This window comes from Amblyraja radiata, chromosome 20, assembly GCF_010909765.2.
Source record: "Amblyraja radiata isolate CabotCenter1 chromosome 20, sAmbRad1.1.pri, whole genome shotgun sequence".
In the NCBI taxonomy this organism is placed as follows: domain Eukaryota; kingdom Metazoa; phylum Chordata; class Chondrichthyes; order Rajiformes; family Rajidae; genus Amblyraja; species Amblyraja radiata.
This window is the reverse complement of record NC_045975.1, coordinates 30,229,996-30,247,139: the sequence shown is the minus strand read 5'-3', so window position 1 is coordinate 30,247,139 and position 17,144 is coordinate 30,229,996. Positions and strand designations below refer to the sequence as shown.

The 17,144-nt window shown below is 43.0% G+C and overlaps 1 protein-coding gene across 1 annotated transcript in view; it reads right to left on the bottom strand.

Annotated features, from left to right (window-relative positions):
• Positions 1 to 17,144, bottom strand: part of kcnq1 (potassium voltage-gated channel subfamily Q member 1) — a 654,391-nt gene that overhangs the window by 247,874 nt on the left and 389,373 nt on the right. Inside the window, exon 13 of the mRNA XM_033039179.1 lies at positions 2,009 to 2,084. Coding sequence (XP_032895070.1) covers positions 2,009 to 2,084 — 76 coding nt within the window. The remainder of the gene's footprint in view (positions 1 to 2,008; positions 2,085 to 17,144) is intronic.

The window sequence follows — 17,144 nt, the reverse complement described above, 5'->3', positions numbered from 1 at the left end:
ACTGCAGATGCCGACTTAAACCGAAGATAGACACAACAAGCTGGAGTAACTCAGCAGGACAGGCTCCCATCTCTGGAGAGAAGGAATGGGAGACGTTTCAGGGCGAGACCCTTCTTCTTCCAATGAGGTAATCATACTAAGTTTCATTTCAGCCTTTTATCACCAGTGAGAAACTGCCTGTCCAAGAGACCAAATATTTCAAGATGCGTTTTAAAACTGAACTGTCCCAGAATTCCCCAGTGTGAGAGCTCTGTCCATTAATCAGTATCTCTCTGGTTGGTCTCAATATATCTTGAGCTTCTGATCAGAAGCAGTAAATATTTAGGGCTATATGAATGAATGAATGAATGAATGAATGAATGAATGAATGAATGAATGAATGAATGAATGAATGAATGAATGAATGAATACGTTTATTGTCATTGCACAATACTGTGCAACGAAATTCCATTGCATCTCCTCCGGTTAAAAAATACAAACACGACAACCATTGACACATATGTACACTTATTAGTAAAAATAATAAATAAGTATTTAAAAAGAATTTTAAAAGAATGTTGCATTTCTTGGAATTACATTTTGCTTCCCCAGTGTTCTCTGTTGGAATTAAGTTCTTTTATCGCACATGGGTAAAAACTATTTTTTAGCCTTCAGAGACCTGAATCGCCTCCCAGAGGGTAGCAGAGTGAAAAGGTGGTTGGTAGGGTGGGATGTGTCCTGCTTGATGTTTGTGGCCCGGCGCAAGCATCGGGCCCTATATATATCATCCAAGGAGGGCAGTTGAGCGTTTGTAATGCTCTGTGCAGTTTTTATAACTATATTCTTTGAACTTGAAAATTCTCAGTGTTTCCAGCCTGTCTTCAACAGCCCTTGTTAAATCATGAAACAGGGGTGCCAAACGGCAAGGAATTGCCAGCCATCCTATTGATACAGTGTAGAAACAGGCCCTTTGGCCCACTGAGTTCACACTGACCAGCGTTCACCCCATACACCAGCACTATCTTACACACTGGGGCCTATTAACAATTTTTACCGAAGCTAAATTAACCTACAAACCTGTACGTCTTTAGAGTGCGGGAGGAAACTGGAGCAACCGGGGAAAACCCACGAGGTCACGGGGAGAACGTACAAACTCCGTATAGACAGCACACGCAGTCAGGATCGAACCAGAGTCTCTGGCGCTGGAAGGCAGCAACTCTACCGCTGTGGTACCATGCTGCCCCTGTTTGTTGATTGCTATCCAGTCTGTGGAAAGGCTATACGTGATTATAATTGAGCCATCTACAGATACACGATAAATGGAACTTAGGGTAAAGGGACGTGCAGTTTAGAAGACAACTTGGTTGTGGTAAATTGCCCCTAGCACAGTGGTGAGTGGTAGCATCAGGGAAGGGTCGTCAGGAATGTGGGAAGAACAAAAGGAGATTAATGAAAGATTATCGCCACTGATCGGTGTGGATTCAGTCGGCTGAAGGGCCTTTTACCTTGCTCCGTGACTCTATTACTGAACCAAGTAAACAACCTATCAATTTACAGTAATTACAAAACGTAAAATGAAAGGTAAAAATGAAGAATGGGAGCACGTGTAAAAACGGTCACAGCTCTACACAGCATCAACTGGGAAAGGCATTAGTTAAAAAGTAGGACAGAAAATAGCACAGACTGGTTCCTTATCTTTGTAATCAAGTAACTTCACACAATCAGTGGAAGCGACTGCATAGCTGGTGAAAAGAAACTGGAATGTGTTAGTGGAAAGTGATATAGGTGCTGAAGTTGAAGAGTCAAGGTCATAGTAGAGAGAGAAATAAATTACATGTAGCCAGGTCGAATTTCAGCAGCCCCTGTTCTTCCAGTCTTCCCTTCCCCATTGAGACAGTCTCCCCCATTGACAACGGTGGAGAATAGAGGGTGTAACATGCAGCCAGACTACTGCCAGACTTTCTTATAGGGTCCAAGTGAGACAGTAGGAAAATGTTTTTGACTTCCCCTTCTTTCATTGAGGACTCACCTGAAATTTCTTCTTCGCGACAAAATACTGTATCCTTCGAATCACCTTGATGGTGGTCCTATGGGAATCTCTCAGCCTGTAAACAAAGCAGGATTGTGTTAGGAGGGAAGATCTTTGGGGAAAAGACTTCACAATTAAATTTTATTTTCTGAGTGTCATTTTTTTTACAACCACAAGCACATTTAGTTTAGTTTAGTTTAGAGACACAGCGCGGAAACAGGACCATCGGCCCACTGAGTCCGCGACCACCACCGATCCCCGCACACTGACACCATCCCTCCTGCACACACTAGGGACAATTTACAATTTAACCAAAGCCAGTTAACCTGTCTTTGGAGTGTGGGAGGAACGTGGTCACAGGGAGAACATACAAATTCCATACAGACATCACCCATAGGCAGGATCAAACCCAGGTCTCTGGCACTGTAAGGCATCAACTCTACCACTGTTGACACAGAAATTCTGTGATTTTAATTTTGCCTAAAATTACATAAAGCACATTTTTTTTCCATCCCTTTATTTTCCCCTCCTCCCTCTTTCTCTGGAGTTGGAACACCATTTCATCAGCACCAGTCTTCATTTAATCTGCGTTATTTTTATTCAGCTTTTAGTTGAGAGAATGAGCACTGGGTATATGCGACAATGAGGAGTTAACTTAAAGCCGATCGGTTAAACAGAGTCTCTTTACTCAACATCTGTAAGTATCGATGCATGGCTCATAGACCTCAGGGTCAAATAAGAATTATGAGTGACGAAGGCCTTTTATTGGTCTTACAATGTGACCCGGGTTCAGACCATCTGATCAAAGCAGCATCTTTGGCTCAGCTGCCCACTAGGTACACACACTGAATATAGTTGTGCTTGGGCAGGAATCTTCAGCAGTGAAATATTGGTACACGATGGGAGCAGAATTATTTGGCTAATAAAAACCATGAGGTTGACATTAAGGGTGACACAGTGGCGCAGCAGTAGAGTTGCTGCCTTACAGTGCCATGGACCTGGGTTCGATCTATGGGTGCTGTCTGTACGGAGTTAGTACAATCTCCCTTAGATTGTGTGGGTTTTCTCCGGGTGCTCCGGTTTCCTCAAACATTCTAAAGACGTGCAGGTTTGTAGGTTAATTGACTCCTGTAGTGTGTAGGATAGAACTAGTGTATGGATGAACATTGGCTTAGACTCGGTGAGCCGAAGGGCTTGTTTCCACACTGTATCTCCAAACTAAAACTAAACTACACATTCAACCTTGAATGCAAGGACTAAATGTATCCTGCCATGGCTATGGTACATTGTACTCCTCCCATGACATTTTGAAATTCATTTCCTTTAGATTCAATGAATACATTGTATGTTTGCAAAGGTGTGGATTGAGTGATTTTGAACAAACTTGAACTTCAAATTCCTTATCTTTGTGTTGAGAGGCAAAATTCTATCCCCAATGTGTTTTTTTTCCGATTTCTTTCAATACCTCATGTAGGAAGGAACTGCAGATGCTGGTTTATAGACGTCAAATAGAATAACTCAGCGAGTTAGACAGCAACTCTGGAGAAAAGGAATAGGTGACGTATTGGTTCAGAACCCTTCCTCAGACTGAAAATAGAGATGTGGAGGTGGGAATAAATTGGAGGCAAGAAAAGGCCAGAACAAATCCCAAAAACAAATGGATTTGTTCTTTTTCTCGCTTCCATTTTATTTCCCCCATTCCCCCCCACCTTTACTTTCAGTCTGAAGAAGAGTCTCAACCCGAAACATCACCTATTCATTTTCTCCAGAGATGCTAACCTGACCCGCTGAGCTAACTCCAGCATTTTGTGCCTATCTTCTTTTAATACTTTTGTTGATTACAATTTAGGTAAAATGGGATTTTGCAAAACAGTGCTGATTTTACGTTCTAGATATACAGCTCCTTTTCTTAGAGCTATTTCTACAGGCCATAAAGTTTCCAAAAAAAAACACGTTGAACCTCACTTGTCACAGCCTGCCAACCTGAGAATGACCTGTTTATTCTCACCTATTGCTCTCTGTCTTATCGCCAATACTTGATAACAAGGAACGAGAAAGAGAAAGGCTGATTGCCTGTGCTGGGCAGTTAAAGATGGGAGGTTATGTGATGAATCCCCAGGATACATATTGTACAACCCTTAATGTCATTTCTAAAACCTCACAGTCTATAGATAAGGAGTTTGAACTTCAAGTAAAGTTACTCAATCCTCACCAATTTATACATTGTCATCACAAAGACTTCAACAATTACCTATCTGGTCACTGGACAGACACAGTGTGAAAAACTAACGGGTTCCATCTACCTCTGATATACTTAAGAAGGTGAACAGTGTCAAACATTTAAACTCCCTTTCGCATTCCCATACTGATTTTGTCGTGGGTCTCCTCCACTGTCAGAGTGAGGTCACATGCAAATTTGAGGAACTGCACCTCAAATTTTGCTGGGGCAGCTTACAACCCAGTGGTATGAATATTGATTTCTCTCATTTCAAGTAACCCTTGCATTCCCTCTCTCTCCATCTCTCTCCCACCCTAGTCGTCCTGCTAGTTTCACTGTTTGTATCCATATGTCCCTTTGTTGTCACCTCTTCCGCTGCCAACAATGGACCATTGTGGGCTCCACCCTTCCTTGTTCAGCGGTGCCGGCTCTGATTTGTTCTGAACCTTTTCATACCTCTAGTTTCCCTCTCCCCTGACTCTCAGTCTGAAGAAGGATCTCAACCCAAAACATCACCTATTCCTTTTCTCCAGAGATGCTGCCTGACCCGCTGAGTTACTCCAGCATTTTGTGTCTATCTACAGTGATTTGCTTTGTGTCTAATATCTGCAGAGTCCCCATTTTGGAATCAGAACCTTTAAGTAGTTAAACTATCTATTTGTGCAATTGACATATTCCTGCAACATTCCATTTACACAGGATATATATCATGATGATTTATTGAGGGTGCTGGAAAAACAGATTCCACAGCTGAAATTCTAGTAATTCATTCATTTAAAAAGTCTCCCATTCAAATTTATGTCCTAGCTGCTTTAACTAGTGGCAATTTTATGTAGTTTAAAAACATACAGGATATGAACACGTTTTAGGGAAGATAGTTTTTTTGCAAATCTGTGACTATTTTACTTTCTGGATTTACAGCTTTTTTTTAGTGCTATTTCTGCAGGCCATAAAGTTTCCACAAAAAAACATGTTTTTCCAAATTAAATGCCCATCTTCAGCACAATGGCAATTACAGACTGCCACAGCAAATGTACAGAGGCTTATTTTGCAGTTTGTGAACAACTGCTAACATCAGAAAGTTGATAGTCCCACTGAGTTCTCACTCCTGCTGAAACAGTTGGATTAATTACAGAAATATCCAAACTTGGGTCATAAACAGTCAAAGCCAAACGTTGAGTAACTCATAATGCTATAAGAACAGTGTTATGTCTACTATAAAACTGGGCTTAATTTTAAATGTTCTTTCTCCAAAATGTAATATTTCAGTAACAGTATCTGCTTAAGCAAAAAAGAAGTGGGAGTGGGGGGGAAGGTGGCGGGGGGGAGGTGGATCTTCAAATGGGATTAAGAAAGGAAAATACTGAGAGAATTGGTGAGCCAGATTGAAATAGCGGCAACGAATAAAATTATTACACATGGAGGTAAATGAAGTAGTCACGGAAATAATGAAGGAATTATAAGAGAAACAGGTGGAATCAGTCCAAGATGGTGGCCAAGCCAGGCGCCTCTTTGTGTGTTAGTCGCAGAAGTGGATCTGCAATCACGAATTATGATCACTCTACTCTTTTAATTATCAAATTCACGTAATTCCCTTTACTATGTAGCTGTACACAGTGGATGGCTCGATTGTAATCACGTGTTATCTTTCCGCTGAGTGGCTAACACACAAAAGCCTTTCACTGCACCCCGGTACATGTGACAATAAACTAAACTAAACTAGACTTTAAAAAAAAGGCATAGAAGGGCAAGCAAACCGAGAAAGAAAACACTGAGTAGAAACAAGGAACTGAAGATGCTTGGTTCACAAGCAAAAGATACAAAGTGCTGGAATAACTCAGCGGGCCAGACAGCGTCTGTGGAGAACATGGAGAGGTGATGTTTCGGGTCGGGACACTTCTTCAGGCTGATACAATCATACAGAGAAGAGGAATCGTTCAAAGGGAAAAGGGGAAAGAATGATAATCAAACAAAGCAAAAAAAAATGACACAAAAACAGAGCAAGATATACAGTACAGAGCACAGGAGGCAGTTCGAGTAAGTTTGCAGATCAAGACACGAAGTGAAAGGGTGAAAGAGATCACTAGATAGACAGAAAATAGGACAGAGAAAGTAAGAAAGACAAAAGTAAAGAGAGAGAACCGGAGGGAACAAAGCACTGATGGAGAGCAAGATAAAAAGACAGAGAGCTGGACCAATGCCAATAGTTTGCCTTTGATCAAATATGCTATCATTCACTCAGCTGCCACCTTCCTTTTGATTTTAACCAAAGTTTCAAGATATTTTTACTTTTCCAAACATTGGTTTAATTTGCCTGAGCAAATTTGCCTGTGGCTTACAGAACTGCCTGAGCTTCCCAATTTAAGACATATTTTAAAGAGACTACAACTTGATATCTGTTATGTCACCCCATGAGGTAAGAGCCACTGACCACAAGACAGAAAACTAATATTATATTGTCAATGAAGGCTAACATGAAAAATATAATTAGTGAACACAAAACTGCTCCACTTACAAATCTGGAGCCTTCAATTTCTATGGAGGATGAAACCAAAATCATGAACACATTGGATATCAGCTTTCCGATTGCATCACTTTTAATGGTGAGGAGCCTTCCTGCTGCACTAACCCCATCTTGGTTTACGTGTAACAACAAAGGGGAAGGCTAAAGGCAAACAGGAGATTTTGCATTTTTCAGCTTGAAACTGTGCAATCTGGTGCATACTGTAGCGAGTCTTTTAATTTACATTTGAATGCAATATTTATGCTTTAAATTGGATTAGCTATGAATAAGGTTAGGCTAAATTACATTCCTAATTACATTCCACAGTAGAGCCAGGCTCTGATCAACAGGTGCAGCACATGAATAATCTTTGTGTATTCATGTATGGAAATTAGATTATAATCAAGCACTTGGCCCATGTTGACCAACCTGGGTCTCACTGCACATCTGGTACTACTCCTGACCCCGACTCCAGTTGCATACCTTCTCTCATTCCTGACCCTGAGCCCAGACTTACACCTGGCCCCCTATTCCACACTGATCATAGCTGCTTACCTGCTTAGGTTCCCAGTGCTGAACACTCCCATTGTCCCAGCTTTGACTGCACACCTCGTACTATTCCAGACCTTGATTCTGGATGCACACTTGGCCTTGCTCCTAGCCCCTCTGCACGGACAATATATCTGACACACACATAAATCCCCATATCTGACCCCCCTGGACCTATTACGTTCAAGTCCATAGGTGCTTATCTAATGCAGTAATCTTTTATGGGGCACTTCACGGACCAAATTTTGTATTTCAAAATTTGCTACATCCATTGGCTTCCTTATTATCTAACATGCGAGTTACTTTATCAAATGTCATCAATTGGTTGAACACAATTTCTCATCCATAAAGTTATACTCACTTAGCTGTATAAGTATTCTGTTACCATTTCCTTCATTTTCCTAACAAACTGTCCTGAAGTCATTTTCACCCTCAATATTTTCAGTTATTTGCTGACTTCCTCTCAGCTGGTACTTTCCCGAAATGCAAAGTCCAATAACTATATATTTAAGCAATAATATTCTATTTAATATGATCTTGAGAGTACATAATATTTTCTGTGGTATTCATAACACAACAAAGATAAAAAGATCTATGTTTTGATTGCACCAACCAACATGCATACGTTATTATATTACCGTTAATATGTACTGAGAGCAAATTTTTGTTCCAATGCTCCCCATTCCCAATTACTTTTACATTGAAGTGATTGAAATCCAAGTGAAGTTTAAATAGCATCAGAAAAATAAAACCTCCGGAATGGTTGATGAGATAAACAAACATAATAGTTGAGTGGCAAGTGACAATAGTGCTACCTTCCCAATAGTTAACTGAAGGAAATAATGGGTTATCGGGGCTGTATGTTGTGACAGACAGCCTGACACCTTTTAGTATTACACTTATCCCACTCCCTTGGATATTCCGGATTAATAAATTAAGGTTTTGGCAACTAATTACAAATCAGGCTAATTACAAATCAATAACATGAGCCAACTCCGAAACGAAGTGCTGAGCATTGGGATCCAGACATCATGGACAACGGGCTTCAGTTCCCCGCTCACATCTGGCAGTGCTCTCCGTCTGAACCAGGGGCCGCGGATCGTTTTGAAAGTGGGGGTTGTAGATTAACACTTATTAATTCATGCCATTTATAACCTTCACCACACATATGTACATGCCACCCTTTACATGGTATTACGGTACTACACAAAGACTCTCTCTCTCGCTCGGGCACACTAGACAGTAAAGCCAGACGCAAGCAGCTTGTTGTTGGAATTTTCCTGTGTGCTTAATGGAATAAAGTTGGATTTCACCATGAATGTGTTTTACTTATGCACTGCCGATAAACAGGGGGCTGAGTGATCACTGATCACTGGCCTTGGGGGTACCAGGCGAGGGAATGGAGCGACCGAGAGGGGGGGGGGGGGGGGGGGTATGGGAGGGGGGTATGGGAGGGGGGTGGGGGGTATGGGAGGGGGGTATGGGAGGGGGGTGCCCCTCCCATGGTAGTGACCTTTTGAAATTTGATGTATTAAAATCATGTTTTAGTGCATTGCAGAAGTATGATTTCAATGTTTTTTGTTTGAAGTATTTTTAAGAGGTAACTTTTTAAGGGATAACTTTTTCCACACAAAGGGTGGTGGGTGTATGGGACAAGCTGCCAGAGGAGGTAGTTGAGGCAGGGACTATCCCAAGATTTGAGAAACAGTTAGACTGATACATGGATAGGACAGGTTTGGAGGGATTGTAGCAGGGAGATGTTGGCGGGTGTGGGCAAGTTGGGCCAAAGGGCCTGTTTTCACACTGTATCACTCTATGACTACATTATACCTCCACCATGCATGAATGCTTAAAAATCAAGTGGTCGAGTTTTATTGCCATATACTCAAGCATAGAAACATAGAAAATAGGTGCAGGAATATGCCATTCAGCCCTTCGAGCCAGCACTGCCATTCAATATGAGCATGGCTGTTCATCTAAAATCAGTACCTCTTTCCCTAAAACCCTTGATTTTGTTAGCCCCAAGAGCTAAATGTAACTCTCTCTTGAAAACATCCTGTGAATTGGCATCCACTGCCTTCTGTGGCACAGATTCACAACTTTCTGGGTGAAGAAAGTTTGGCTTCATCTCAGTCCTAAATGGCCTACCCCTTATTCTTAAACTGTGTGATCCCCGGTTCTGCAGTTACAGTAAGTGAAAATCTGGCAGGCAAGCAGGATGCTTTCTCCAACCACCCCCATTTGGTACCTATTCCAACAGCCACTAGTTGTGCTCCAGGATGCATCGAGCTGCAGCCTGGTCCATGCCGGTCTCCAGGGCGAATTCGGCACAGAAACTCTCACGGCAGCGGCGCAACGCTTCCGACGCCTCTGACGGCCCGGGACTCTTGCACTGAGACTGCTCCATGGCCAGAGCAGCAGCGAGCGGCTCGCCAGCCCGGCAAACACTCGCGGGCCCCGCTCCCCATCCGCCTCTGTCCCCGCGGCTCCATCGCGCCATCGCTCCATCACTCCCCCCACCCCGGCTCTCCAACGCCCGCGGCCCATGCAGTTGATATTAGTTGTGAAATTCTCGTTGAGCACAGAATTTCTCATGACAGAGCGTGAGAAATTCTGTGATCGGCGTGATAGCGTGAGAATTTGGCGAAATGCGTGATTCTCACGCTCAATGCGTGAGAGTTGGCAGCTCTGGGTAAAATTGTAAAATGATCCCTAGTGTGTAGGATAGTGCTAGTGTATGGGGTGGTTGCTGGTCGGCTCGGATGCGGTTGGGCTGAAGGCATGTTTCCGTGCTGTACCCCAAAATCAAAATTAAAACTACTCCAATCAGTCTGAGGAGTCCTGAACCGAAATGTCAACTATCGATGTTCTCCAGAGTTGCTGCCTGACCCACTGAGTTACTCCAGCACTTTGTGTCTTTTTTTGTAAATCAGCACCTGCAGTCCCTTGCATCTATTGAGTTTATAATGTGAGCTGCACATGCATAAAAAGCTTCATTTATAGGGACACAATCTTCCTGGTAAAGTGATCCAAGAGAGAAGTTCACAAGTTTGCATTATAGGAGTAGAAGATGAACAGGGTTGTCTTTCCCTCTGTGGCAATGAAGAACATACTGGTAACAGTGATGTATTTAACACCTTAGGATTGCATGCCCAGGGAATGCTGGTTCAACATTTGAAATGCTAAAGTTCATCTTTAGAGTAAGTTTAAAGGGGCAGGATTGTAATTTGTTTCACTATCTTGATATCAGTAGGACAAAGCAGAAAGCACACACAGTTCTTGTGTTATTTTTATTCCATTGGATCCCACTAGATAAATTAATCTACAAAACATAAGGGTCAGGAGGCATCTGTGGAGAAAATGGACATGCTGGACACTTCTTCAGACCAAACTTAATCGTCCATTCCCCCCACGGATGCTGCCTGACCTACTGAGTTCCTCCAGCACTTTGTGGTTTGCTCAATATTCCAGCATCTGCACTTTCTTGGGTCTCCAGAAATTCTTTATCATCCTGGATCACAATACAGCCCAGGTAGTGAATCAACAACAATGTAGGTTACACCGAGAGTGTAGGAAGGACGAGCAGATGCTGGTTTACAACAAAGACAGACACAAAATGCTGGAGTAACTCAGCGGGTGAGGCAGCCTCTCTGAAGAAAAGGAATAGGTGACGTTTCAGGTCGAGACCCTTCTACAGACCGAGAGGATGTTTTGGGTCGGGTTTGGATCTGAAACGTCACCTATTCTTTTTCTCCATAGATGTTGCCTGGCCCACTGAGTTACTCCAGCATTTTGTGTCTGTACAGTTTATACAGAGCCTTTATTGTGCAAATATGATCCAATGTAAGACACTGGATTGTTTTATTAAATTTTGGCAATGCCACAAAGAAGTATAAGGTCATATTGTCTAAAGTTTGGTCAGATATGAGTTGTAGGGGAAAGAAAGGATGAATGGCAGATCATCTTTGAAAGTGAATTCCATGGCTTGGAGCCTTGGCAGGTGATGGGGGGGAACAATTACATTCAGATATGATTAAAAAGGCCAGAACTGGAGAAAAGCAGTGAAACTGGAAGATTGTAGGGGCTGGAGATGATTACTGAAACCATGCCCAGACCATGGAGACTTCTGAAAGCGTGTGGTTGAATGGGAGCCAGAATGTCAGTGAGCACAGGGGTGATGATTGAGTGAGGATTGGTGCAAGCCAAGACAGGAACAGCAGAACGTTGCATGGACTTGCGCAAGGGAGACAAGCCAAGACTGGAATTAAAATAGTCAAGCCCAAGCGTGACAAAGGCATGCTTGGCTGAGAGAAGTGTAGAGTTGAACATATAACAATGATGATACTTGGTGTGGATTTGTAGCTCCAAAGTTTATCTCATGCGTCAAAAATTACCAAGGTCGGGAACATTCCAACACAGAAGAGTGTTGGGATTGATAGTTAGTGAATCATTTAAGTCAGCAGGAAAGACAATCAACGTAATCTAAAGCAATCCTCGTTTTTGCTGCCCATCACCATCTTAAACATTAATCCCCTCTAATAATGCACTACATACAGGTGCTGTACTTGGTGCTGTTGTCTCACAGCTCCAGAGATCTGGGCTCTATTCTGACTTCTGGTGCTGTTTGCGTGGAGTTTGCATGTATTCAATATGGCAACACTGGTTTCTCCTGCGTGCTCCACATCCTAAAGAGGGCTAGGTAGGTTCATTGACTGCTGTAAATTATTCCACAGTGTAGGTATATGACAAGACGAACCAAAGAGGAGCAAATGAGCACACAAAGGGGAAAATGAGTTGCAGAGCTACAGAGAAATATGCAGAGAGGAGTGGGTAGATGGGATTGCTGTGTTGAGAGCTAGCATGTGCCTGATTAATTGAAATGCATCCTATGTTAAATCAGAGTGTAGCATCTACAAAATACACTGCAGGCCCCTCCGTCAGCACCTTCCAAACCATTCACCTTTATCACCAAGGAGGACAAGGGCAGCATCACCTGCAGGTCTTCCTCCAAGTCATACACCATCTTAACTTAGAACATAATGCCTCTCCTTCATGATCACTCCATCTAATCCCTGGAACTCCCAACTTAACAGCGCTGTGCGAGGACCTTCAGCAGTGAGCTGTAGTGGTTCCCAGGTAAAATTAGAGTCAAGACTCAAGTATTTTGTTGTCATATGTTCCAGATAGAACAATGGAATTCTTACTTGCAGCAGCATAAATAGGCAATAAGGGATGGACAATAAATGCTGGCCTTGTCTACGATATCCAAATCCCCAAAATATCAGCAAATAAAAATTCTCTGCAGTCGTGTTTAAAACCCGAATAGATGACATCGAGATTTCCTCTGCTTGTCTATCCCAACCAGGTTCCTACCCATTATTTGCACATACGAGTGGCCAAACTTATGATGACAGAAAGATGTGTAGGAAGGAACTGCAGATGCTGGTTTACACCAAAGATAGACACAAAATGCTAGAGTAACTCAGCGAGACAGGCAGCATCTCTGGAGAGAAGGAATGAGTGACGTTTCGGGTTGAGGTCTGAAGAAGGGTCTCGACCCGAAATGTCAACTTTATTTCTCTCCAGAGAAGCTGCCTGTCCCACTGAGTTACTCCACCACTTTGTGTCTATCTTATGATAACAGAGAGATTGCTTGCAACTAATACTTGCAAATAATGGTCTTTAAATAGGCACGTGAATATGCAGGGAGTGGATTTGTTTAATTTGGCATCGTTCAGCACAGAGTATATGGGCCGAAGTGCCTGTTCCTATGTTGTACTATTCCATGTTCTATGTTCAAACACAAAGAGAATTGTACATTATAAAGGAGAGTTTCATTTGGCAGCTTGGGTAGATGTAAACACTAAACTTGTGCCTAACAGTTGAAATATGTGAATATCCTCCCCTTCATCTGGACAACCAACAGATCGATCAAACCTTGTGAACTTTTAGCAATATATTTGCCTTCATTATTTTGAATTTAGCTTTCTGGTCTTTATAAAGTAATAAAGCAAGTCCACTTGTATAAGAAGGGGCAAACATAAATTTGTTCCTTGAATTTGGAAACTGCAAAGTAACCGTTGGGCCCAATCTTCTCCAAAATGTGAACCATGGAACACTGGGCTCTGTGGAATCATGTCCAGCAGACCAGTGAACTCAAAAGGTTTCACTTCAAAGTGAACCTCACCCCCCCCCCCCCCAAATCCTGTGACTTGACAAACCTCCTGCCCTCCATCACCCTGCCCTCTCCCATGATCAAAGAAATTTGTAAACGTAATCCTTTGCCACTTGCAGAAATAAAATATTTCAAAGCGAGCAATTATTTTTTTGATTGTTCTCTTCGAGTGGGCTGCGGATCAGAGGAATGGCATGCTTTTATAAGCATCAAGGGCCATAGCTTTCTCCTTAAACAAGTATAGTCAGAGAGCAAGTGCAAATATTAAATATATCTTTGCATTGGTCAAGTTGGAGTAGTCCAGCACAGTTCCAACGCTTGGGATTCCAGACTAATATTTCAATGCCGCACAGTGTGGCATTAAACTGAGGCTCTGCCTGTCTAGTTCAGAGTATAATTTAGAGATACAGTGCGGAACTAGACCCTTTGGCCCAACTCATCCACGCTGTTGAGCGATCCCCGTACACCAGTCCAACACGCTAGGGACAATTTACAATGTTACCGAAGCCAATTAACCTACAAACCTGTACGTCTTTGGCGTGTGGGAGCAAACCGAAGATCTCAGAGAAAACCCACGCAGGTCACTGGGAGAATGTACAAACTCCATACAGACAGCACCCGTAGTCGGGATCGAACCCGGGTCTCCGGCGCTGCATTCGCTGCAATGCAGCAGGTCTACTGCTGCGCCACCATGACTGCCCTTTGATGACCATAACCTTTGACGTCTTTAAATATACCCAATGGCTTGGCCTCCACAGCCATCTGTGACAATGAATTTCACAGAATCACTACCCTCTGGCTAAATGAATTCCTTCTGATCTTCATTCTAAAGGTACGTCTTTTTAATCTGAGGCTGTACCCTCCTGTTCTAGACTCTCCTATTAATGGAAACATCCTTTCCAAATCCACTCTATCTAGGCCAAAGTTGTACTTTATTACTCAATCTTGGAAGAAGAAAAAGGGCTTGCAGAACATCCAACTTGCAACATGTAACGCACAGAAAGCAAGTTGATCAAACAATTAATCACCCATCACTTCCTCACATTATACCTGGAAATCCTACCTTCCCTGAAGGAACTATACAACGTTTAAAAGGCTTGATGTCATTGTTATGATAAGATTATCAAAAACACCCCTCAAATTAGTTCAAGTTCAAGTTCAAGTGAGTTTATTGTCATGTGTCCCTGTATAGGACAATGAAATTCTTGCTTTGCTTAAGCACACAGAAAATAGTAGGCATTTACTACAAAACAGATAAATGTGTCCATATACCATGATATAAATATATACACACATGAATAAATAAACTGATAGTGCAAATAACAGAAAGTGGTTGGTAATAATCAGAGTTTTGTCCGAGCCAGGTTTAATAGCCTGATGGCTGAGGGGAAGTAACTATTCCTGAACCTGGTTGTTGCAGTCTTCAGGCTCCTGTACCTTCTACCTGAAGGTAGCAGGGAGATGAGTGTGTGGCCAGGATGGTGTGGGTCTTTGATGATACTGCCAGCCTTTTTGAGGCAGCGACTGCGATAAATCCCCTCGATGGAAGGAAGGTCAGAGCCGATGATGGACTGGGCAGTGTTTACTACTTTTTGTAGTCTTTTCCTTTCCAGGGCGCTCAAATTGCCGAACCAAGCCACGATGCAACCGGTCAGCATGCTCTCGACTGTGCACCTGTAGAAGTTAGAGAGAGTCTTCCTTGACAATCCGACTCTCCGTAATCTTCTCAGGAAGTAGAGGCGCTGATGTGCTTTTTTGATGATTGCATTAGTGTTCTCGGACCAGGAAAGATCTTCAGAGATGTGCACGCCCAGGAATTTGAAGCTCTTGACCCTTTCAACCATCGACCCGTTGATATAAATGGGGCTGTGGGTCCCCCTCCTACTCCTTCCAAAGTCCACAATCAGTTCCTTGGTTTTGCTGGTGTTGAGGGCCAGGTTATTGCGCTGGCACCATATGGACAGTTGCTCGATCTCTCTTCTGTACTCTGACTCATCCCCATCAGTGATACGCCCCACAATAGTGGTGTCGTCAGCGAACTTGATGATGGAGTTCGCACTGTGGTTCGCTACGCAGTCATGGATATAGAGTGAGTACAGCAGGGGGCTGAGCACGCAGCCTTGAGGTGCTCCCGTGCTGATTGTTATTGAGGCTGACACATTTCCACCAATACGAACAGACTGTGGTCTGTGGACGAGGAAGTCAAGGATCCAGTTGCAGAGGGATGCGCAGAGACCCAGTTCTGCGAGTTTGGTAACCAGTTTGGAGGGGATGATTGTGTTAAATGCCGAGCTGTAATCAATGAATAACAGCCTGACATATGAGTTTTTGTTGTCCAAGTGGTCCAGTGCGGAGTGGAGGGCCAGCGAGATCGCATCCACCGTTGATCTGTTGTGGCGGTACGCGAACTGCAGTGGGTCCAGGTTTTTGTCGATGTAGGAGTTGATTTGCTCCATGATCAACCTCTCAAAGCACTTCATCACCACCGGCGTTAGTGCCACTGGTCGATAGTCATTGAGGCACGTCACCTTACTCTTCTTGGGCACCGGTATAATTGATGCCCTTTTAAAGCAGGTGGGGACCTCAGACCTCAGAAGTGAGAGGTTGAAAATGTCCGTAAAAACTCCCGCCAGTTGGTCCGCACAGGTTTTTAGAACACGGCCGGGTATACCATCAGGACCAGGTGCTTTTCGGGGGTTCACCCCTCTGAAGGATTTCCTGACATCGGCCTCTGTGACTGAGACTGAAATGCCATCGCAGCGAATGGGGGATCGGGAAGGCACATCAGTATTCTCCCTGTCAAAGCGTGCGTAAAGTTAATTACAAGTTTTTGGCATCTAAAATGATTTCACTTCTCTCTTTTCCAATAACCCCTCACCCGCCGACACTCTCAGAGTGGTGTGACAGGAGAAATGGGACGTTGAACATAGCCCAAAAGACAAACCATTTCTGTGCACGGCTGAGATGTCTAAGTAAGGGTCCCACATTTACCACTTCAAATGTCACCCTGTTAAGTGGGGTTTGAGGGATGGGGGGGGGGGGGGGGGGGAGTTGAGAGAGGGGGAAGCAAACAAAGAGATGACATACACCATAGTGGCTCTTTGAAAAGAACCTGGCTTGACATGATACTGTAACGTTCGGCTCCCAACTGGCCAGCCAGGCAGACAAAAACACTCAAACCTCTGACCTCTCATTTACTTGACTCCAGCGTTGCCGTGACGACAGTAAGATCAGTGAAGGAAAACATTGAAGAAAAGTGACGCATCCCATAAAGCTGACTGCAGAGGTTAAAAATACTCCAATCCAGATTATCCAGAGAAACAACATTCCTGCTTTTTTATGTTCTTTCCAGGGAGGCTTTTGTATTCATTATTTTAACAATTTGTGACTTGGTTTTTAAAAATCAACTGCGAAATATAAATTGACAGCAGCGGATATAACAAAATAAACACTAAAATATTTTGTTTAGTCAGAGTAAGAACCTAAAGGTTACTTAAACACCAAATTGGAAGAAAAACATTCAAACTTCATTTCCTTCACCTTTTAAAAATTAACTAGTCCAAGAGGGCTCACTGGAACAATGAATGACTTCCAGAGGCACATGTTTAAGCCTAAGAATGGTCCCGTAAAGACCTTTCAGTCTTTCAGAGAAGTTTTCAGTTGATCTTGCTTGATTGATAATTGAAATAAA